Source organism: Patagioenas fasciata, chromosome 10 (assembly GCF_037038585.1).
Source record: "Patagioenas fasciata isolate bPatFas1 chromosome 10, bPatFas1.hap1, whole genome shotgun sequence".
Lineage (NCBI taxonomy): Eukaryota > Metazoa > Chordata > Aves > Columbiformes > Columbidae > Patagioenas > Patagioenas fasciata.
This window is the reverse complement of record NC_092529.1, coordinates 21,597,427-21,621,403: the sequence shown is the minus strand read 5'-3', so window position 1 is coordinate 21,621,403 and position 23,977 is coordinate 21,597,427. Positions and strand designations below refer to the sequence as shown.

The window sequence follows — 23,977 nt, the reverse complement described above, 5'->3', positions numbered from 1 at the left end:
CCGCCCCGGAATGACGTGAGGCTGCGCGGCAGCAGCGCACGGCAGGGGGGCAGGCGGGCTCGCAGCTCCCGCCGATCCGCTCCGTCCCGTCCCGTTCGCTGCTGCGTGCGGCCGAGCGGCTGCTCCCAAGGCGGCGAACGCGCACACAGCCCGGTCTGCGCCTCCCATCCGCCGCGGGAGCCAACCCGCGCTGCGGAGCGCGGGGAGGGGGCGGAGGGCGGCTCTGCCGCGTTGTGCTGCATCACCGGGCAGCCGGGCGGCCCCTGGCGTGAGGTGTCCGGCGGGCGGTGGAGCTCGCTGCGCCTTCCACGGGAGCGCGGGCACGGGGGAGGGGAGGGAGCCGGAGCTGCCTGGGCGGTGAGTCAGGGTGCGAAGGGCGGGGAGCTGCGGCAGCGCCTGACAGGGGCCGCTCTGCCCTGCAGGGCCCCGCGAACAGCCGGGCCAGGCCCCGCCTCGCCGGAGCAAGCGCATCCCTGTGCGGCCGCCCCCGGCCCGCCCGCCCCGCCGCACGCAGCCCGGCCAGCGGACAGGCCCGGCGGGCGGGCCCCGCCCACCTTTCCACTGCGATGGTTGGGTGTCTCCATCTGCAACTCCGATTGGCCCCCCGGAAAAGAGGTTTGCTCCCATTGGCTGAGGGGTGGACTCAAGTGAGCCGTGCGCAGAGTAGTAGGGAGGGGCGAGGTGGTTCGGGGGAGAGCGCGCGGGGCCGTGTGCAAACCGCGTGTGGCGCAGCCAGAAGGGACGCGGGAGCAGCGGCGGGGCCGGAGCAGCGGGGCCTTCTGTCGTCCGGCCGAGCGCCCAGCGGGTCGGGGGTCCGCAGGTACCTGCCGGGCCGGCCCCGGCGGCGGGAGGAGCTGCTGGGGCTGAGGGTGGGCAGCGAAGGCAGAGCGCGGGGGGATGATGGCGCTGGCGCACTCCGGCCTAGTGCGCGGGAAAGTGGCGCCGAGCGGCCCGCCCGGCCTGGGGCGCGATCCCCCGGCGCGGGGGTCGGGGGGGGCCCGAGGGTCGGTGGATGGGGGTGCTGGGGGGGTGGGGCCCGCAGGCCCGGCGAGGGCGGGCGGTGGCGGCGGGTGAGTCAGGCTCTGGCGGGTTCCGGGAGGCGCCGAGGGAGCCTGCGCTGCGCTGGGGGAAGGGAGGCCGGGGAGGGGGGGATCCCTTATCCCGCTCGCTCGGGCCGGGTGCTCCCGGGAGCGGTCTCTGCCGGGCCTGTGGCGGCGCTCGGCCTGTTGCCCGGGGTCCGGCGGCGGCTCGGACGCCGTGTCCCGCCGGGCAGGCCTGCAGTGCGGGGGCGGGGGCTGAGGCTTCACCCGACCGGCCCGGAGAGGGGAACCGCCCGGCCCGGCCTCCCCGCGCGGGCTGGGCCGGGTGGGTGACTGGGGAACTTCCCTGTGGGCGAGCGGCTGCAGCGAGTTCGGTGAGGAGAAGAACTTGTGAGAGCGGGGGCTGGGTGGAAGATGGCTGAAATAAAATTGTGTTCCTTCCCCCCCCCCCCCCCCATTTTATTTTTCTGAATCTCCGCCGGCCTCGCCGTGGGCCCGGCCGGGGCACCACGTGGCCGCCCACGTGTGAGGCCGGGCCGGGCCGGGCGCGGGGGGTCGGGCTGTTCCTCTCCGACCACAGGCGTGGATGGCGGCCCGCTCCACATCCAAGTGTGACCTATAAATGGATAGGAAAAATAGCCCGTGCCATCTGCATCAGACTCGTGGAGCAGCCTTTTATTGAAGTTACTGTCAGACATAGTTCTCAAGTAACCAGTGTTACTCACTTAGTATCCAGAATTGTCATAAAGGAATTATTTAACTTAATAGTGGGTTTAATTTTCGTTTCAGCACTTGGGAAGATCCCATTGCTGCACAGTGGTAGGGTTGCCTAGTCTGTTTTCTTCATCAGTGCAAACTTGCTTAGAGAAGGAATCCTGCATCTGTCTTCAAAGTGAAGAGGTTAAACGAGTTTGCTAGGGCAGTGCAAAAGCCTCGTGAGTTACAGGCTTAACCTCCCATTCTTTTTAAACTGACTTAGTTAATGTCTAGACTGAGCTCTGTGTTTAAAAACTCCACATTGTTGATGTTTACTTCTCTTAACATTTAAAACTTTCTACAGATAAAAGTCAAAAATAGAAGGGGAACATGGTAGAAGAATGTACATGTTTGTTAGATAATCTGTAGTTTCTATATTAACTAGGATGGATAGGCAAAGTGCAAGAGTTACACTTCTATGAACTCTTGCTCTCCTTCTGGTTTGTGTCAACAAAGCTATCGCAGAATTACTGGTCTAACTGAAGTCATGATGTCTTTAGACCTGGCTTCTGGCTGCTCTTTGGGGATCCAAGTTCTTGAGTTGTAGTTCAGCACCCGTGGATCAGTTTGGCTGTGGAATGTATTGGGGGGGGCAGGTAGAGCATAGGGCTTAGCTTGCCCCTTCTGCAGGTTTTCTTGAAGTTTCAAACTACTTTTTTTCAGAATTGGGATGTTGTTACCTGGTGATCAGAAAACTTAATTTTATTTCTTTCCTAGTGAGGCCAAATGCTGGAGGTGGGAGTATCACTAACCTTTGTAGCATGTTTTCAGGTTACAGGTGTAGAAATCTGGCCAGCTGAATACTGAATGGCTTTGGTGACAGTCACGTCTCCAGTGTTCACGAATTCTCAAACACACTTATTAGGAAATAAAAACCCTTCATGGGTAGCATTTATCTAAAGAGATTGAGTAATACTTATTTTTAAATGAAATGCTGGTGCTTCTCTTAGCACTTCTTTCTGCCTTTCAATTTTTTTATCTTATAGGAAGGCAAAGGTGTGCTTCCTACTACACAGCTGTTTAGCCCTGTTTGGGCTGGCTTGTCAAGTCCAGGTGTGGTGGTGTGGGTTGGTCACCTACAGCCTGGGAAGAAACTGCTGATTTCTCAACGTTTGCCTCTTTGATATGGCTGACTTGCCAAAGAGCTCTTAAGTAAACCAGCTTTAGCAGTGGGTTTTATCCAGTCTGTGCTTTCATTGAAGGGGTGAAATCCTGTTAATATCAAATGGCAGTGATACTTGTAGATCACAAGAAGCGCCTGATAAGTATGAAGATAACTGCCCTGTTGTATTGGACTTGTGTTGTTGAGTTCTAAGGAACTGCTATTGTGATTAATCTTAGAGGTGAAGTTCAGCTTTCTTTCTGTTCTTGGGAACCCAAGTTAGTTTTGCCTTTGTTAAAGCAAACTTCTTCAGGGAACATTGAGACTAAAAGTCATAAAAAGAGCATTGCAGTGCAGCTTAGTAGTAGTTCTTTCCATCATTGGGTCTAGATGGGCTACTAAGCCAGACTTGGATATTGCTGAACCTTGCATGAAGTTTAAAAATACTGGAGTTGAATAGCACCTCTCCTGTTTTAAAAGTTTTGAATGTGTATTAACCATAAAGCCACACAAAGACATGATTGTCCACTTTAAAGTTGATACTAGGAAGTATCTAGTTGCTAGTATCACTGGAAGAATCATAAACTTTGTCACTTTGCTAAAGTTGTGCTCAAAAGCTTCAAATCTGACCTAGGAAATGACTAAGGTGGCACCTCTCCCTTGGATCTTTGAGCTGCTCTTGACCCGTGATCAGTAGGGGAGTCACACAGAACAAAGGCTGAAACTCCTGCTCAGAATGTTTTGCCGAGTAGCTGCAAGGTGATTTATTTCTGCTTCAAGCTATGGTTACAGAGCTCTGTAAGAGTTCAGGTAAACGGCTGCCTTCTCTTTCGTAGAACAGTAAGGATTGGCGCAACTAGACTTGAAGTTCTTGATGAGTTCTGGAATCTGGTCTGAGGCAGTGGCTTAGTGTATCTTGTGGAATTTCACCTGGCTCAAAAAATGTGAATGAGGCCATAGTTCTAATTTGTTTTCTATTATTACTTATTTCTTGTCCTGGTGAGGTGAAATCTAGTTCTGGGGAAGGGGCACCCTGCGTTGTCTAACACACTTGAGCTACAGAAAACACTGATAGATGTAACCAAGTGAAAACTTTCCAAGAAGGCTTAAACAAGTAGCCTTGTTGCAGAAGACTTACTTAAGGTGGACTTGGTAGGCAAAAGGAACTGCTGGAAACTTGCTTGATGACAAAATGGAGGAGTATTGACTAATAGAGGAGAGCTTGAACTTGGGTGTGTTTTTACTGTACTCTTTTTCTCTTGGAAGTAGCTGAAAAATGTCACGGTGTCCAAAGTGCTTGGAAGCTGTCCATGTAAGGACTGGTCTTCTGAACTAGCCTTTTCTGGATGTTGTTCCTTAAAGGTGGCTGTTGGCTTTATCTGAAAACTAAATCCTTATATTGTTTTTTAAATGGTTTACACTGGGACAAGAAAAAAGTCTGTGTAAGGCTGCTTAGAATGTGGGGCAAGTAAAAGTAGTGGCAGCTGCATCTGCTTCGAACTGGTGGACTTGTATTTGGTTTCAGATCCTTTACAGGAAGAATGCAGAAGTTAAACATTAAAATACTGCTGAAGAGAAATTCCAGGCAGACTGTTTAGTACTTTTCATGTACTTAATATATCTGAAGATGGAGCAGCGTGCTTTGTTATCATACTTCTGCAGCAGCTGTAACCTTCAAATACCTCTGAGTTCAGGGGAGAAGGGGCCACTGAAAATAAAGGTTTTTAAATGAATGTCTCCAATAGTGCAGACAATGTTTAGATTTCTTACTCATTTTCCTTAATCTTACTTTGCCAATTTGCTGTATACCAGGGGAAAAAAATACAGGTTTTCCTGTTGAAGGAGTTGAATGAAGCAACTTTAAATCAGATGTAAAACTTTTCAGATTCCTTTGGGGCAATGAGTAGTGAGCTTTTGTCCATCGTGCGGATCCTGACCCCGACTGGCACAATGACAGCCTAGATAATAATCTTAGATACACAGTGAAAAAGTTTCTGTACTGAAGTATGTCTAGCTTACCTATTAAACATTTGTGTTTTGCCATATGCTAATGTAGCTGTTTACATTCGGTTCTTGGTATGGATAACTACTGGCAATGTTCAATCCTGTCACTTTCTGCTGTATTGAGTTCATGGTTTGAATGAGGGTCTGGTGGCTGTTAACATCTGTGAAGATGTTTCTAAGAGTTGCAAGTTAAGAATGTGTCAGGGTATCTAATACAGAGACCCCATCTTGTCCTTCTTGAAATTAAAAGTGGCATCAACTGTTGTGCCTGAGCCCAGCTCAGTGAGCTTTGTGGTGTTCTGGTTCTGCAGTGTCACATGGTTGCTATGGAAACGGGCATAAACAACAGCGCAGCAAGTGCCACCAGCACAGACAGCTCCTCACCCTTGGGTGTCCTGATAAGATAGTTTGAAACCTTCAGCACTGGGATGAAGCGGAGAAGACTGGCTTGTGTGTAAAATCCAAGTGATCTCTGAAATGCTCAGCTAACCAGTTGTTTTGTTTGTGTTAATGTCTGTTTAAGATCTTGCATCCTTGCATTACAGGCTTCATTTTAAGAGCAAATACCATCATCTGGTCCAGCTGGAAGATGGATATGGGGTTACAGCAGTAGCATACTGGAGTTTGTCTTGTGTACTTTGAATTCTCAGGCTTCTACTGTGGCTGGAAGGATGGATGCTTGCTTCTGTGCTGAAGATGATTGGAGAGAGGGGAACTTTTTTGAGGGAGGAGTGGCTAAAATGCCACATTAAATTTCTGCAGTGTTGGAGTACTTTAAAAATAACTCTAAATAAAAATTCGTGTTTAGATACACACTCTCCGTTTAAGCTCTAAATGTCAGGATGCTAATTCTGGTTCCCTCTTGAGGTCATGTGTTGTTATTACTGCTTCTGTAGTGGCTTTTTTCAAGGCACAACTCAGGAAGGCTCCTGGTAATCTGGGATGCTTGGAGGTTTGAGGGGGAGAGGAGCGTCCTGTAACAAGTAGTAAGGGTTACAGGAGGATTATCTTCATGGGGGATCAGGTGAACTGACCAAACCAACCAGATAATGGTTGTTTCTGTTGGGTTAAGAATAATTAATTGGGAGAAAGCATGTGAAGTATTTAAACTTAAGGAGACTTCATCAAAACAAAGCTTGACAGGTATATTTTTAAACTAGTGGACTTTAAACTTGTCTTGAGCACACTTTAAAAAATATTTCAAATTTAAATGCTTAACTTCCTTGTTCCTTCTGGCTCTGAAAGTCTTGTGGAACTGTTGTACAGCTGCGGGGATTATGGTACTGGGACTGTGGTCTGTTTGACCTGCCCCGTCGTGGCTGCTGCCTCGTGGCCTGTGCCAGATGGACTCCTGCTCAGTGAAACCTCCATTCCCCAGTATGGGCAAAAGAAGCGGGTTAATCTTGTGTGGCGGGCCTGGCTGATGGCTCCCTGGCGTTCTAAGGATGTTTTCCCAATTAACCTTCTAGAGATTTGGCAAGTGTCTGGTGTCTTTTAGGGAAACCAAGTCTCTCAAACATTTTCTTTCATGTAAACCTGGGGGTGAAGTGTATGCCTCTTGAGCTGTGGGTTAATACGTTGAGGTTGTAATTCTTGTTTCTCAGTTTAACTGCTATTTAGGTCATAAAAGAAGTCTTCAAGTGTCAAGCTAATGTCTTCTTTTAGGCTTTAGGTGTAATATCACCTATTCTTACAATTAGCATCTAGAATGAAGCTTGATCGGTTAATGTATTAACTACCAGTTTAAGAGGCAGTGCTAACAACTACCAGGAAAACCTTGTAGAGATAAGTAGTTGGCTTTTGGGTTTAACTGTGGGGAACAAGTTTTTGAAGAGAAGACTGAATACAAAAATGGGAGGGCAAGTTCTGTAGTACACTGTCTCTCTGGCTCCTCACAGCTGCTTTACTCCTAGCAAAGCATAGACAAACTTCTATGCTCTACAGTGGTTTTAATAGTCAGGATCAGATATTGTACGAGGAAGTCCTGAGTTAGCCAGAAGTCCTGCTTGGTTTTCATTGCCTCCGCTGGGAGGGTGCAAAACCGCTGTCTCTTATTTAAATGCAGCCCTTGACTGGGGAAGAAGGTGTTCTGAAAATGTCTTTTTTTCCCCAGGTGATCTGCAGCCATGAGCAGCAACGAATGCTTCAAGTGTGGACGCACTGGCCACTGGGCTCGGGAGTGCCCGACTGGAATTGGCCGTGGTCGTGGGATGAGAAGCCGTGGCAGAGGTGATTGATGGCTGTGGCTCTGTTTGTTTGTACAGTAAGATCTCTAGCTGACTGCTTGAATAGTGTGTAAAACTGGCTTTGTTAGTCTGAAGTGAACAAAGTTAGGACACAAATCAGTAATTTTGCTGGTTCTTACCTTTGCGTAAGGACTTTACCAGGGGCCTCTGAGCATGAAGTTAAGTTTGCGATTCAACTAGCAGTGTCCTTGATTAATTCTTAAGAATATTCTTAACTTAATCCTTAAGCCTTTTTTTCTCCTGTTACCCATTTCAAGCAGGCTTCCAGTTCATGTCTTCATCTCTCCCGGATATCTGTTACCGCTGTGGTGAGTCTGGCCATCTTGCCAAGGACTGTGATCTTCAGGAGGATGGTAAGTATCACTAAATATTCTACCTCTTCAATCCCATGGACAGAGATCTGTGGTTGAAGAGGAGGACATAATACACTGATAAGTCACTGGAAACAAGCTGTTTATGTCCCTCATAGAAGCATGCTACATCTCCCGCTACCAAGGTTTTATAGTCTTGTTTGGTATGTTTTTCTTATTGTGGAAGCCTGCTATAACTGCGGTAGAGGTGGCCACATTGCGAAGGACTGCAAGGAGCCGAAGAGGGAGAGGGAGCAGTGCTGCTACAACTGCGGCAAACCCGGCCACCTGGCTCGGGACTGCGACCACGCAGACGAGCAGAAGTGCTATTCTTGTGGAGAGTTTGGACACATTCAAAAAGACTGCACCAAAGTGAAATGCTATAGGTAAGAACTGACAAGAGAGCTGCAAAATGTATTTCAAGTGGTAAATGTGTTCTGTATCTAATTTTGGTTAGGAAATGAAGCTTAAGGTTTGACTGGGTGGCTCGTTTCTTTAAACAGTTAGATATTCTTGTTCGAAACTAAGACTTAAACACTTGTTAGCAAAGTCAAGCAGATTCAATGGCACACCTCTAGATGGCCAGAACAGTGCAGATGTTAAATCACTTAAGCTGCATGGGAGAAAGGGCTGCATCTTTTTGCAGAAGGTAATGCAAAGTACTTGCCTGTAGCACAAGCTTTAGTTAGATACCTTGTGTCTTAAGCTGGACCTAACACATTCAAGCTGTCCAAGTTGGCTGACTGACACAGCCAGCACAGCAGGAATACACACTGGAGATGTCTTGGTTGTAGGAACTGTGCATACAGGTGGGTGTTGAATGAGTTTGAAACACCAGCTTCAAAATGCTGTCTGGTTTTTGAACGCAGGCCTGTGCTAGAAACAGTGTGTTCCTGAGTGCAGGATTCTGCAAGAGTCCCCCTGTGTGAGGAAGACGAGAGAACATTGTGCGTTTGAGTTCAAACTGATTCCTCTCAAGGTTAAACTGCAGTCAGAAATATCAGAGCAGGCAAAACCTGACACGCAGTTTTTTGTTGCTTATAAAAAACCCTTCTGTACAGTGATTTGACACAGATTGTGATTAATTAATGTGAGTGGATCAGTCGGGGAGCAGTTTTTGGCTCTGACATAAGGCAAGTTTGTCTTAAAAGAATTCTTGAACATTGCAGTAGAAGCCTTGAATACAGAACTAGTGTTGTACAAAATACAAGAAGAGAATGTAGCTGACAGAACAGGATGGCTTTTCTGTGGAACTGTTGTGGCTGGTTTTGATAAAATCCTTTGCTTTTCGCAGGTGTGGTGAAACTGGCCATGTAGCCATCAACTGCAGCAAGACCAGTGAAGTCAACTGCTATCGCTGCGGCGAGTCAGGGCACCTTGCACGGGAATGCACAATTGAAGCTACAGCCTAATTATTTTCCTTTGTCGCCCCTCCTTTTTCGATTGATGGTTGTATTATTTTTCTCTGAATCCTCTTCACTGGCCAAAGGTTGGCAGATAGAGGCTACTCCCAGGCCAGTGAGCTTTACTTGCCGTGTAAAAGGAGGAAAGGGGTGGAAAAATCAACTTTCTGCATTTAACTACAAAAAATGTTTATGTTTAGTTTGGTAGAGGTGTTATGTATAATGCTTTGTTAAAGAACCCCCTTTCCGTGCCACTGGTGAATAGGGATTGATGAGTGGGAAGAGTTGAGTCAGACCAGCAAAAACCCTCTCTGGGTTACAGGGAAGTGATCCTATGCAGGAGGAAAGAAATTCTGGAAGTGTCGAAACTTCCTCATAACTTTAATTTTATCACAATGGCCTTGGATTGTCTGACCTCAGTAGCTGTTAACACCAAGTAATATCTGTATCAGGCCCTAGCTAGAGCATATAGCTGAGTGGGAGTAAACAAACACGATGCACATGCCTGTTAATGGCCATGAGAGAGAGAGAGAGAAATCAGGAATAACCTTAAAAGTAACAGTAATTCAGTCAACGAATGTTCACGTTGGAGATACAGAACGTAATGGGAAGCTTTTGAATAAATATTTCAAAGTAAATCTGAAACCCAGACATCACTGCTCATAGCATATACAATTTGGAGCTATTCAGGAGTTGCAAATAAATGCATTTTCACAGAAATCAAGATGTTATTTTTGTATACTATATCACTTAGACAACTGAGTTTCATTTGCTTGTAATCAGTTTTTAAAGTAAGATGGTAAAAGCAATTGAAGTCCTAGAACATAGAAAATGTAATTTTAAACTATCAATAAAGCTGGAGGAGGAAGGGGAGTCTGGCTAAAGTTCCTTTTGTTTATTTTTGGTTCTCATGTACACAGTGCAAAGTAACACATTAAAAAGGGGTATGTGGAGGTGTAAAACAGTTTAGTTTGGACTTTTCTTTTGTACCGTTGTGTGTTTCCATGTGACAACATCAAAATGTGAATCACTGGAGCAGCCAGTCCTGCCCGAGTGGTGTGTCCCTGCGTGCTCAGGAGCTGCGGAAGTGTTTCGGTACAAATGGCTGAAGAAGGCACAGAAGTAGTTGAAAAATGGGCCTGTGATGCTGGTTGTGTGTGAATTCACAGAGAAAACCAGTGTGAACAGCAGCTGTGTGAGAGAAAAACTAAACTGGGGCTGTTGTCTCCTGGATCTGGGTTGCAGTTAAGCAGTTAAATTTTGAGCTGTGTTGGAAGCAAAGCTGCTAAATGAGATGTGATATCCCTCGAGGTTGTGAGCTCCCAGGAACAACACTAGGTCTGGGGCTTTCAGCAGCACAGGGGGGAGGCTTTAGGGATGGGAAGGGACCTGTAAAGCTCATCCAGTGCAATCCCCCCATGGAGCAGGAACACCCAGCTGAGGTTCCACAGGAAGGTGTCCAGGCGGGTTTGAATGTCTGCAGAGAAGGAGACTCCACAACCTCCCTGGGCAGCCTGGGCCAGGCTCTGCCACCCTCACCAGGATGAAGTTTCTTCTCCTCTTCCAGTGGAACCTCCTGTGTTCCAGTTTGCACCCATTGCCCCTTGTCCTATCACTGGTTGTCACTGAGAAGAGCCTGGCTCCATCCTCCTGACACTGCCCCTTTCCATATTGATCCCCATGAATGAGTCCCCCCTCAGTCTCCTCTTCTCCAGCTCCAGAGCCCCAGCTCCCTCAGCCTTTCCTCACACGGGAGATGCTCCACTCCCTTCAGCATCTTGGTGGCTGCGCTGGACTCTCTCCAGCAGTTCCCTGTCCTTCTGGAACTGAGGGGCCACAACTGGACACAATATTCCAGGCTTCCAGAGGAGCAGCAACCATTCCACAGTTGGGGACGGGGAGGGATTGAACTCTAAAAGCAGCTGTACGGCCTGATCATTTCTGGGTCATTTTGGGCTCCTGCAGCACGGGTTGTTACCGCGAGCCTCACACGTTCCGTTTGCCGCGTTCCCGCCGCGCAGAACAACGGGTTTTCCCGCCCGGCAGCACCGCAGCCCCTGGGGCGAGCAACACGATGAACAAACCGCGGCGGCGGCTGCACACACCGAGCGTCGGCGGGCGGCCCCGCGGCTCCCGCCCGCCGCGGGCCGTGCGCATGCGCAGTTGGGCCGGCCACCGTGCCTCCCTTTGCGCACGCGCAGCCGGGAGAGGCGGGAACCGGCCCGTGGGTGCGCGCGTGCGCAGTGCGGACCGGCGCCATTTCTGGGACGGATCTGGCGGGGCTGCGGAACGCGGTGTCGCCATGGTGAGTGTGGGGCCTTCGCCGCTCTCTGCCCCGCCATGGGCGCTGGGGCGGCGGCTGGGGCTGGGGAGGGTGAGGAACGGGCTGGTGCCGGCGGCCCGCAATGACAGCCTGTCTGTGTTCTCTTGCAGGCTCGGAACGCGGAGAAGGCCATGTGAGTGCGGCACGGGGGAGCTGCGGGCAGCCCGGGATCCTTCCCGGCACCGCCGGCTCTGGGCGGAGGGCACAGACCTGCCAGGGACCTTGTGGTGTCCATGTTGCTGCTCAGGCAGCGTGACCGAGCTCCTGTGTCTCCTGCCCTGCAGACCGGGGCTCTGGCTGTGTGTGGTGTCACCTGTGCCATGGCTCACACCCAGGGGGTCACACTTGCCCACGGGGATTCACTGTTTGGCTGTTTTTAAATCCCTGAGAGTGTGTGTTATCACAGGATCGTTAGGGTTGCAGGACTCTCTGTAGATCCCCAGTCCAACCCCTGCTCACGCAGGGTCCCAGAGCAGATCACACAGGATCCCAGGCGGGTTTGAATGTCTCAGAGAAGGAGACTCCACACCCGCTCTGAGGAGCCTGGGCCAGGCTCTGGCACCTCCCAGCAAACAAGTTTCTCCTTATGTTCAGATGGAGCCTCCTGTGTTTCAGTCTGTGCCCGTTGCCCCTCACCCTGGTGTTGGGCACCACTGAACAGAGTCTGGTCCATCCTCTGACACCCACCCTGAGCTACTGATCCATTGATCAGATCTCTCTCAGCTTCTCTTCTCCAGGTCAACAGCCTCAGCTCTCTCAGTCTCTCCTCATAAGATGCTCCAGACCCCTCAGAATTTTCACAGCCTTAAGACTGGTTATGCTGGTCTAGAGGCGATGCGAACACAGAGACAGGTGACCCCTGTAACTGGGTATTGGTGTTGTAGAGCATGCAGGTGCTGCTACAGCTGCTGCAGGGGAGAAACTGCAGCAAGAGCTGCATGAGAAACGTGGTGAAATGGGTTCTAATGGCCCGTTACGGTTTTAGGCAGTTCCTGGTTTTGAAGCAGATGCCAGGCTAGAGAGGAATCTGTCAGCATTGGTTCAAGGATAATTCTTGCTTGGGCTAAGCCAGTGTTTTTTGGCATATTTAATTTTGTATTTGCTTTCTTGAGTACTTTTCATAAAGATCTGCAGACCACGTATTGGGAACTGCTAGATTAGAGGCTCTTCAACATATTTGTCTCCTGTTTATTCTTTTCCCTAAAATATTTTGTGAGCTTGTCGCAGTGACTCAGAGCTGTGTGCTGCCTGGTGAGGTGCTCTTGGGGGGATCCCATCCAGTGCATTTGGGTGGGTTTTGTTCTGGAAATGCCTCTTCACAGCAGCTGGAGCCTGGAGAAGCGGTGTAGATGCAGGGCACAAGTGTGCTGCTGAAGGCATTAAATGTGCTCAGTAGTTTTGTGCTTTTTAATGCAACCACTAAATGTCTAGCAAATAAAAGTGTATTAAAAACTGTAGTGTGTGTAGTCTGCTCACTTGCGAGAGACTCAGAATATTTTGGTAATGTTAATAAGCTTGTTTACTAACATCTGCTTTCCTTACTGAAGCTTTTTTTTCCTCTTGAGTCTTTTGTTTGCTAAGATATGTTGACTTTATGCTTGTGCTTATAACTCGTTGATGTTGGTTTGCTGCTATTATCTAACATGCTGGCATATGCTAAACAGAAAAATGAATTAGGTGCTTACCAGGATTTGTATTTATCTCAGAAAATAACCACTAAGGTTTACTAGCCTTGAAGAAATCACTATCAGGAAGAGCCAGTCAATGAATACGTTCAAGCCTTTGTTTTCTACAGACTGTAATTAAGTCTGTAATAAACATGCAGATCAAAACCTGTACCTGCTGGAAAGCAGATTTATAAAATTCAATGTGCTTCCTTTCTTTTCTCTAGGACGGCCTTGGCAAGATTTCGGCAAGCTCAGCTCGAGGAGGGAAAAGTTAAGGTAAGATTAAAAAAACTTAGAGCTTTGTTAGGTCTGGTCAAGAGTGGAACACAAGCCCTGTGCAGCACTCAGTACGGGTCTCCTGTTGGAGCACAGCTTTAGTTGTCTGGGGCTGTATTTTACAGTGGCACAAAACAGAAATGGTAAATAGAATTTCCTTAACAACCCATTTAAAAATTTCTGTATGTTTCAGATGTGTGAAGAAAGTGAAAACTGAGCATCTCTTAATTTTTTTATGTGATGTAGGTAGAATATGTAGCAGCTTAAAAAAAACTCACCTACAGTAATGCTGTAAGTAGAGACAGCATGATGGGTAGAAAATGTAAATTGCTTTTGAGATGGAAGTTATCTCCTTCTGCAATGACTTAGGCAAATCGATGCACGTACACTTGTTTTTATTGACAGTAATCACAAGGTTGGTTTGGATTTCTTCCCAGAAGTGGCAGAGTAATCCTTCTCCTAATCTCGTTGGTTGGTGTGTTGTGACCAAGCAGTCACCACTGAGCAGCGGCCTTTGGGATTGTTGTGAGACGTACCGCTGCCTGTTAGTGACCTAACGCATCGGGGCTGTGCCGCTCTTTGGAATTGCCTTCACTGTCACGCAGATTTCTGTTCAGATTGCTGCAAGATGGACAAAAAAATGGACTAGGCAACTTCAACATTTAAAAACTCCACCACTAGAATGAAAGAAATAGCACCCCTAAGTCCCCATGAAACCTCGAGACTGATTCTCACCTTTCTGGATATTCCACTGTATTTTTCCACTGAATCATAACTCAAATTGCCAGAATATTTATGTGGGGATCAGAGTGTTCTCAATAACTTATTTTGGACAGGTTTATAATTTTTAATTTTGAGTAACTGCTGAAGGAATTCTGGAAACTGACTGAGATGTCCTGTGTTTGCACCCTGAGCAATGCTGGTTTACACTGGAGTGCGAGCAATGTGGAACATTAAAGTGGAAAATAAGTTTGGAGAAACTATAATGGAAAAAAATTCCATAAACAACAGCCAGAGAATACGATGGAATAGAGTTTCTGGTATATTATGCAAAGGAGGGCTTTTTAATATATAAAAGGCAGAGCTGTAGAAATACTGTAGAGAAAGGGACAAAAGAACTGCACAGGGAGTTTGAGAGGTAAGATGAAGTTTTAGTTTGTTGTAAGCAAGTCAGCGGTAGGTGAAGAAGGCTGGGAAAAGGTTGTTTTGGATAAACTGGAGTTGGGAGAGCACAGAACAAAATTATCTGGGGAAAACGACAGTATTTAGGTAGTAGCAATTGATAGAGAAAGGACTAAAATTAACAGCTACTTGGAAGCCAGTGGATTTGATTTGATGGCAGCATATTGAAAATGATGCTGTCTTAAAATGGAACGTTATTTGTGTTGGAGAGGATTGTGGGGTGACTAGAAAAAAAAAGTGACAGATTTTGTTTTTAATAAAGTGGATTAAATTGTTAGAGTCTTCGATAGTTTAGTTTGGCAGGGCTGTAAATCGCCATTTCCCAAGTCAGTGGGAGCGAAAGGCACTGGAGCTCGATAGCATAGTTTGGGATTAATCAAGCCATGAAGTTTGCAGGAAATGTTGTGAATATATTGATGCTGGGTTGAATTTCCCTGGTGTGTGGCTTTGTGTCAAACAGGAGCGAAGACCTTTCCTTGCCTCGGAGTGCAACGAGTTGCCTAAAGCTGAGAAATGGAGGCGGCAGGTAACGTCAAGCTAGAGATTCTTCTCATTCTACAGTAGGTAGAACTTTAGCTCTTCCCATTTAGGCAGCTGCTTACACATGGTTTTAAGACTTCTTCAGTGTGCTGACAGTTAAATCACAGAATGATTGAAATTGGAAGATGACGTAGTTCACCACGGTGTTCAAATATCGAGTTGCTGAGGGCCGTGTCCCACTGAGTTTTTATTATATTCAGGGATTTGGATTCTGCAGCCTTTTGGGGCTGCTGCTCCAGTGGTTGATTACCTCCATAATGATTTTTTTCCCCTTGAATTTAATCAGGATTTCCCCTGTTCCAACTTGTGTGTGTTGCTACTTGTCCCATTGCCATGCAGCTCTTGGGCTGGTCTGTCTTCCCTACACCCCCCAAGCTGAAGGTGACAATGGGTTATTCCCCTTTCATCTGCTCTTAAAGCGAGTCCAGCCCGGTTCTCACAGCCTCGCCCTGCACTTTGTGTGCTGCTGCCCTCATGACATGGACAGCTGTACAAATGCTTCCTTGTTTTTAAGCTGCCGAGGTACTATATTCGTGTCTGAATAAAATCTGTGTTGATATTTGGAATTTATAGCCTCAGGTCCATTTTCTAGATCAAAAAGCCAGCTTAGAGGCTGGATCTTTCTAGGGGTTTTTTTTAGACCTTTTTTTTTTTTTTTTTATTTCCTGAGAAATTCACTTCTGTGTTCTTATTTAACTAGATCATCGGGGAGATTTCCAAAAAAGTGGCACAGATTCAAAATGGTAAGAGATTTTCTAGGTGGGTTTGGTTGGTTTGTTGTTGGTTTTGGTTTTCTTTTTTTAATCTCCAGTCCTAAGCAGTTACAGTAAAAATCACATTTCCTGTGAACTATACTGTTTCCTTTGCATAAATTCTGCAATGACTCTGGTGCCTCTAGTAAGCTGCCTAGTTTATTGATTGCTTGTTTGTTTTTCCCCTCTAACAGCTGGATTGGGCGAATTCAGAATTCGGGACCTGAACGATGAAATAAACAAACTTCTGAGGGAGAAAGGACACTGGGAATTCAGAATAAAGGAGCTGGGGGGTCCGGATTATGCTGTAAGTGTGGATTATTTTGTACAACAGGGTTGCAAGTAAATTGAGTAATTAGAAAAACCTGTGCAACATTTAGTTGACCACCAGCATTTATTAGAGAGGAACTTTATTCAGCCCCTAAAAATGTTGGGTTGTGTTAGAAGAAATATTTGTTTGCATGACGACCAAATCAGTCTTTTCATTTGGAACACCAGTTCAAGGGTTTTACCTTCCTCTTAAGAGTTTGCATCAGTGAGCTGATTATTTTAAACAGTCAACTCTGTTTATTTTCCAGCGGATTGGACCAAAAATGTTAGACCATGAAGGGAAAGAAGTTCCAGGAAACAGGGGGTACAAATACTTTGGAGCTGCAAAGGATTTACCAGGAGTTAGAGAACTTTTTGAAAAGGAACGTAAGTGAATAGTGACTCTTCCCAGACATGAATCTCCACAATGGTGTATGGCGAGTAAAATGTCTGCTGTAGTACGTGGGGAATGCGAGTAACAGCGTGTCCTGGGCCGTGTCTTAGATCAGCTAAATGAAATGCTGAACACAAGTCATTAATTGAATACTGTTTCTTTGGGCAAAGAAAACCTTGGGTTATTTGCAATTAAAGTAATATAGACAAGAGTAGGCTCTGTTTTGTACTGGGAGTTCAAAATAGTGGGGTCTGGTGTTCTGTAGAAACCTTCCATCATAACAGGTTAAATTAATTGATAAGTTATAAATAGTACTCTGTGTTCAGAATTTAAACAGGAAAAAGTAGTTGGCTTGAGCATTATTTTAGAAGCAGAAATCAACTTTCATAATAGGAAAAACTAGATGTAAGTGGGTAAAACTTCATATATTGACTTGACATAGAATGGGTGGGAATTAGGTGGACCTGCAAGCGAAGCAGGCCTGCGGAATCAGCTCACTCTTATGTGCCATCTGCAGAGAAAAACTGTGGGCAGGACTACGTGACCTGAGGGAGCTTGGGACAGGTTTTTAATTCCTTTAATTTCCGATTTTGCTCAACAGTGGGACTCCGGTCCTGGAGGGACAACAGCTGCGTGTGTGGCAGAGCAGAGAATTATTTTTGGGAGGGAAGCTGCTACGGGATGCATTGGGTGATGTGTTCAAACAGTTTGTGCAGCACACAGTGGCATTCCAGTGTTGCCAGCGGCTCAGGTCGTTGGCAGTGGCAGCTGCCATGAGGCCGACGGGACCCAGGGAAGGACAAGGGAGATGGACCTGGGTGAGTGACAGTCCTGTGTTCTTCCAGCTCTCCCACCACCTCGGAAAACTCGAGCTGAGCTTATGAAAGACATCGATGCGGAATATTATGGCTACAGGGATGAAGAGGATGGGATTCTGGAGCCGCTGGAACAAGAATATGAAAAGAAACGTATGTGAGATTCAAAACATGCATAGATCTGTCCAAGAAGGGGTGATGATGGCCTCTGAAATTAAGATAGCTTCTTTTTTCCCTGTGGGTGTTGTCTTGTGCTTAGCTGTCAGATTTCACCCATCACATATGTATCCAAATCACTGTTGTGACGTGGTACAGAGCTGTAGGAGCCGCTTAGCCAAGTCATGTTGGCCCCTGTTATTTGGTTCAGAAAGTGGGTTGGGATTTATCTGTGACATTTAGAGTCTAGAACATACCCCAGTTAAGGCATTAGCAAGTACCACACTTCCACAATGCTGGTGTTGGGTGTTGCTCAGGTAATGTGGATACATTTAATACATAGTACACCAAGGTTCTACAGGAAGCCTGTATTACAGATGTAGAGGATTTAAGCAAGAGGTTTAAGTCCATTGGAGGAGCTTTGGAAGTAGGAGACAAATCAAAGCAGCTTTAGCTTCAGTTGCGGCAGAGCTGCTGTCGAGGAAACTGGGGCTACAGCTGGACCGTGCTGCTTTGACTTGCTCTTAGTTCCCCTTCCATTTTCCTTTGCTAACCAGTTCTAGCAGAAGCAGTGGAAAAATGGAAAATGGAGAGAGAAGCACGTCTTGCAAGAGGTGAGGAAGAGGAGGAGGAGGAAGTAAATATCTATGCTGTCAATGACGATGAGGTATGTGATGGCTAGTGTGATGGAACATTTCATGTGTCTTCTATGCTGTATTTTTAAAGTGGACTCATTTTGCTCAGAACCTGTCTGCTGCTGCATTCTGCCCCTCTCTCTGCCTAACTCACTATACAATTGTCCCTGTTCAGTAAAATCAGTAATAGATGAGTACACTTGGCCCAAGTTTAGAAGGTGACGAGTGCAGGCAGCTGGGGAAGGGGCTTCTCACTGGAGTGAGAAACAACTAACAGCTGAGACCTTGTTGGGATTTAACTGTCACTGCCTGGAATGCTGATATTTGTAGGGCAGTGCGTTGTTAACGGATCAGTCTTGCTCCTAAGTACAGCCTGCATCAGGAGCAGCACAAGCAGTTTTGTGTACAGTATGATTTCACCTTGTCAGTGTGTAGCAAACCTGAGGGTTGCGGTGTCCTGTTGATAGTTGAATCTTGACACAGCAGAGCTTTGCTGGTGCTGCAGTCACTGCTGTGACTTGGCTCTTACTGCTTCATTCTCCCAGCGCCAGTAAACGAAGTGAGGGATGTTGCCACCAATCCCCAAGATCTGTAGAACTCTGGAAACTTGTTCTTATTTTGCACTACCTAAGTGGGTTTATCACAAGAATAAAAAGGACATAGTCCATAAGGTAAAACTGGTTGTGCCTTTCAGTTCCCTGTTTTATTTGTGTTATCTCATGATTTGTAAGCCCAGCTCTGGGGTGTGAGAAGGAGGCCACAGAGAGCTATCCAGGGAAGCGGTACACATACTTTTAAAGTGCTTCCTTTCTTGTTGGTTAGCTGGCTCCTCTTTGGCTATAGCTTTGCTATGACAGCCAGAGAGATATGGGAGAGGAGGGAATATAGCTCTACATTCATTCCCATGCCACAGCAGAGGAAAAGCCATATGAGGAATGGAAGCAGCAATGCTGAAAATGTCAAGGAGCAGGATCTGAATGTAGTGCTTGTCATATTCCTTTGTTGTTTGGTCCTGTTCACCCACTTCTTGTGTTCGTAGTGTTGATCATTCTCGGTCTGGTTTCTTCTGGCAGAACAAAAAAAGGTGATTTCAGTGACCTCTTCAGAAAGTAAGCTTGATGTGGCTTTTTTTTTTTTTCCCCAGTCTGATGAGGAAGGTGGCAAGGAAAAAGAAGGTGAAGAAGGCCAACAGAAATTTATTGCACATGTTCCAGTGCCATCTCAACAGGAGGTAAGAAATAAGCAGACAAAATAGTTGCAGAGATGCACACTGGATTTTGGAAGGTAGAGATCTCAACTTGTGCCAGATCATCTGCAAAAATGTGCTTGACTTGTTATTTCTGTGACTTGACTCCACAGCTCTTTAATCCTCTTGCAAATGCTGTGGAACTGGCCTGAATTGTACCATTGCTATTACTCTTTTCAGCTGAGAATTTCCAAAACCTTCATAAGTACTACATAAATTGAAAAGTGTTGTGGTGTTATCATCGAGACAACCGGTTGCCTGCTGTGTATTTACTGTGCTTTTTCTTAATTCTTTTCTTAATTCAGTGGAATGATTTCTGAATTGCAGGGTTTGCTTTCAGAAATTTTCCAAAATTATTTTGCTGACCTGACCTTTGAATTGACTGTTATATTTTGAAAGTGCTCTAGGGTATGTATTACCTTAGCAGAGACAGATGGTTTGAAATGTAACTTAGGCAGGAAGGTTCTGGAGTTGGGTATCTTTTGGCAGGTATGTTTTCACGTCACACAGCATGTGGTGGTTTTTCCCCTCTGTCATCTTGTCAGATGACAATCCTGTATTCTGCTCTGAAGTCATGCACATTCAACAAAATATACATGTAATGGCTTGTCAAAACTGGAGGGGAGAAGTAACAACTAAAAACATTGCTCTCTGGCCAATGATGTTTGGCTTCTTAATATGTAACCACTGATTTACATAGGAATCTTTTCTAATTAGGCAGTAGTCACTGTAACAGTTTTTTAGTGGCAAATCACTCCATGCCTTATGCCTGTGGGATTGCACCTTCTAGATTCTAAATTATAAGAAGCTAAGGTCCAAACATTTATTTTTGAGAGATGCTGTTTGCCTGTGTGTGATTTGGAGAAATATAAAATTACTACTGAGATTAAAACAGGGCTTGCAGGTGGCCATTGGTAGATCTCTAAGGTACGTGTGTATTAAAGAATTGTGTATGGCTGGCACTTCTGGACAAAATTCAGGTATGATGTTCCTCGCCCTTGCTCATGTGAAGGGCGAACCCACTAAGCTGTTCCCCATTTGCTAAAGCTACATCTGAGACAGTTGTTTGAACCAAGATTCAGGTGGCTGTACTGAGAGTAAAACAAAATTGCAACTAATTCTGAACTAAAAAGAGCAGAGCTGTAACAGAGGCATCTATTTTACTGCTTTTGGCTTCCATGAGCTTCAGCTGAGTATTAAAAAGGGTACTCCTGACTCATCTGAATTACTTTTACACTAGTACCCACCTCTAACTTTCACAGTCTGTTTCCTGTGTATGTCTTCCTCCTGTCTCAATAGCTAGGTTTCAGCATCTCAATTCAGCTAAATGTCACCCTGTTTTTATATTTGCAGATTGAGGAAGCTCTTGTACGGAGAAAGAAGATGGAGCTTCTTCAGAAGTATGCCAGCGAAACCCTCATGGCACAGAGCGAGGAAGCAAAAACCCTTTTAGGATTGTAACATGGCACCAGTATGTCCTGGGTTTTATATGACCTGTCCTAAAGCAGCAGGCTCCTGTGTTCTGGTAGCAATCACTTTAAGCTCTGAAAGTCCTGTTGGATGTTAGGAGTAAACTGATGAAGCTGCAGTGTGTTCTGCAGAAAGAAAACCACCGTTTTGGTTTATCCACTGAAATGACTTGCGCTTTGGTGCTGAAAAAGGTCAGACCTAGATTAACGTGTCTACATCTTCAGCAGCTGGCTCTGATGCTTTCACTTTGTAAAGCAGTCTGTGCAGTGGTGCCTCTTACAGATAGAGCTGCGAACCCAGTGACGTCTTAAATCCCGAGGGGAAGCTGGCTGGTGTTCCTGCCGCTCTGTCCCGCTGTCCGTGTCCACAGCTTTCAGTGTTGATCTTTGCTGACCCGAGTCCAGAAGTGACTTGTTGCGTTACCCCTGGTGAGTTCACCAGAACAGCCTGGAACCTCTTCACAGGTACCTTGGTGGGAGATCTTAGGAGCGACTTTGAAGGTGATTCGGTTTTTTATGTAACACACCAGTGTGTCTAAAAGCCATTACGTGCTTTGTGGTTTGTAACTGTGCCTGGGTGAATTGCTTAAGTAAATGCTGGATATTTCAGCAGCTATTGTAAATAATTCCAACTTTGCAAGACAAATACTTTTTAGTAAAGTTTATTTACAACCTGATGTCTCGTTTCATTCTAGCTCAAAGGACTGTGATGTTTCCCTAATCGTAGCCAAAGAGTGGGATCCTAAACAGCCATCCGTGTAGGGGTTTGAAGCTGTGCATCCCCCGCTGCTCAGAGCTTGTGCATCCTGTGACAAGAGGCACATTACAGTGGAGCCTGGTTAGAGCCTTACAGGTGACTAACATTGTTATACAACTCTGAATTAATGACATTTTAATTTGGACATCTGCAGCTGTGGAGTAAAAGTGCTGTCTAAGGAATATAGTATTTAACAGCCAAGTAATCACGTCTGGGATTGTTCAGTTTCTAGATGCTCTTAGTATTCAGTACTATCTATTGTGAATAATCCACTCGAGAGCAACCAAAGCTCTCAGTTATAGAGGCAAGCTTCATCTTACTCGATGGAAGTGAACAAACAAACAAAACTTAAAAAGTGGAAGTCATAGCTGCCAAATTCAAATCTCGAGTATTGATAGCGAACAGACAACGACCATTACAAACACATTCCTCTCTGTTCCTGTTAGTGGTGTGACTTTCTTAGCTTTGAAACAAAGCAGCAAACGAGTATGTTTATGATTTGCGATAGCTGGTGTGCTCTGAGTTGCAAGCATCTATCCAAAGTTGGTTTTAGTATTTGCTGCTGCCCCTTGAGCGTGTTCTGTTGTGGGGTTTAGAGAAGGTGATGTGCTTTTATCCACATGCTGTTTGTGTTGCTGTGAAAGATGAGCCCGCTTCCCAGAGTTCCTTCCCTGAAACCCGTGGCTGCCAAGAATGGCAAAACAGGCGTCTTTCACGTTGGTGTGCAGCAGGTTTACAGACCAGCGGTACTGGATCAGACTGGTGTCCTTCCTCGATGGAAGAGATTAGTTTGTGAAGGGAAAGGCTTTGTTGCCTGGTAATAAGCCACTAACTGAGTTCCTGGAGCTGCATGTTTGGTCACCAAAACCATAGTATGACAAGGGTCATTGGGGACACCAACAGAAAAATGAGAGCACTCAAGTGGGCTTGCCAAACAGGTGTTCAGAGTTAAAGTGGTGAACAGCCCCTTGCCAACCACGCTTCTGCTAGACTGTGCTTTTTCATTGTTGTTCAGTACAACTGGTTTTCTTCTAGGGAACAGTCTTTGGAAGAAGAATGCCAGTCTTGCTGTAGATTTGCTAAACTATACGCTGGGGATAACCAAACTAGATTTAGGGAGGGAGGGGGGGAAACAACTGGTTTTTATGGCCTGATTAAGTCTGGGAGTTTGTTGATAGTGATGGTTGATTCCTTCTGTCAGTAAATGAATTTATAACATAGGAGACAGAAAACAGAAGGGTAAAGACCTGATCAGGGACAGAGCGAGGGAAAGAATAAGAGAAAAATCAAGACAAGATTGTAATTGCATTCAAGTTCAGAGGAGTAGTTAGCAGCCCTGAGCACAGCTTAAATAATGAGATAGATAGGAAAGTCTTTAAGGCAGTGCTGATCTCTGCTGACCACACAGGAATAGGATGAATGTACAGAAATGCAGTATGGAACTGCGCAAAGCAAACTGGCTGCTGCTGCTTGAACCCGCTCTGCTGAATGTTCACTCTGTAGCTTTGGGTGCTCAGCATTTTTAAGCTGGCTGCTCTTTTTGGCTGCATCTGAGCCAACAAATTGCAGAGTGGTTGTTTGCCAGCAGTGGTCTATCGCAGAATGCGTCTGTTCTGCTTGTGTCCAGGCTGGTGCGTTGCTGGTGGAATTAGGGCTGGGAAGCTTCTGTAGCCAAAACCAGGAAACTCATCTTGTGGATAGTCCTGGAGAATGAAACGGGGAATAGGTGCTGAGTTAACTCTTCGTTGGGGTGTGCAGCTGGACTTAGACTTCGGTGTGGTGCTGGGCTTGTAATTCTTACCATCAGCCTTAGAATCATAGAATCATATCAGTGGAAAGACACACTCAAGATAGACACATTTAAAGTGTAGTGTTAGACTTACATTATGATAAGAATTTAGGTTATAAAATAGACATTTTATACGCATTTACATGTATCTTGATCTCTTGTCCACTTCAGAGTTCTGCTCTCTGCATGATCCAGGCTGGAGCTCTGAGAGGAGAACCTCCCGAATTCTTCTAATTCTTCTGTTCTCCGCAGCAGCTGCGGCTTGTGTGTCCTAGAAATGCATTTGATTCAATTTCATTTAGTGCCAGCCACCTAAGTGGTGCGGATGGAAAGCCAGCTTCCTTCTGTGCCTGGTGACTACAGTGGCATCCCTGGAGGATAAATATCTTTGTGGAGTCTGAGAGAGGGTGGGGAGGACTGTTTGTCGTTGGTACTAGGAAATCAGTGGATTTACGTAACCTGTATTAGCAGGTGAGCAAGATAAGCAGAGATACCAGTGCCAAGTATCCATTAACTAATGATACTTTGTGCTTGTTTCCTACTTTCAAGTCCAGTCGCTGGGAAATGCCTTTGTAAAACAGATCCCACATCTAAGACACTGCAGTGTTTGTGTATATCAGTATGTTTTTCCCAAAAAGCATTGATTCCTGAAGAACCAGACAACGTGGGGTTTGTTATTAAAGACAACAATTGTTATTTCCTTGGTAGAAACATTGTGCTGCTCCCTTTTGCTTTGCTGCTGGTGGGGTACCAGGTCCTGCCGCGT

The 23,977-nt window shown here is 46.1% G+C and overlaps 2 protein-coding genes across 6 annotated transcripts; both read left to right on the top strand.

Moving 5' to 3' along the window:
• The first annotated feature begins 586 nt into the window (after nucleotides 1-586).
• Nucleotides 587-9,863, top strand: CNBP (CCHC-type zinc finger nucleic acid binding protein). Of its 5 annotated transcripts, none has more exons than XM_071813317.1 (5): nucleotides 587-615; nucleotides 7,016-7,131; nucleotides 7,406-7,501; nucleotides 7,683-7,884; nucleotides 8,793-9,863. In XM_071813317.1, the coding sequence occupies exons 2-5, from the start codon at nucleotides 7,029-7,031 to the stop codon at nucleotides 8,908-8,910; spliced, it is 519 nt and encodes a 172-aa protein (XP_071669418.1). In that variant the 5' UTR covers nucleotides 587-615; nucleotides 7,016-7,028; the 3' UTR covers nucleotides 8,911-9,863. The 5 variants fall into 5 exon arrangements, with proteins under 5 accessions (XP_071669418.1, XP_065701625.1, XP_065701623.1 ...); XM_065845553.2 differs by lacking the exon at nucleotides 587-615 and adding an exon at nucleotides 676-820 and having other exon boundaries at nucleotides 7,409-7,501; nucleotides 7,686-7,884; XM_065845551.2 differs by lacking the exon at nucleotides 587-615 and adding an exon at nucleotides 676-820 and having other exon boundaries at nucleotides 7,409-7,501.
• Nucleotides 9,864-11,119: 1,256 nt separating this feature from the next.
• Nucleotides 11,120-23,922, top strand: ISY1 (ISY1 splicing factor homolog). Its single transcript, XM_065845925.2, has 12 exons — nucleotides 11,120-11,206; nucleotides 11,335-11,357; nucleotides 13,116-13,167; nucleotides 14,810-14,875; nucleotides 15,590-15,632; nucleotides 15,836-15,948; nucleotides 16,220-16,337; nucleotides 17,190-17,312; nucleotides 17,873-17,982; nucleotides 19,095-19,181; nucleotides 20,550-21,518; nucleotides 23,383-23,922. Exons 1-11 carry the CDS (start codon nucleotides 11,204-11,206, stop codon nucleotides 20,655-20,657), a joined length of 846 nt encoding a protein of 281 aa, XP_065701997.1. The 5' UTR covers nucleotides 11,120-11,203; the 3' UTR covers nucleotides 20,658-21,518; nucleotides 23,383-23,922.
• The last annotated feature ends 55 nt before the right edge of the window (nucleotides 23,923-23,977 follow it).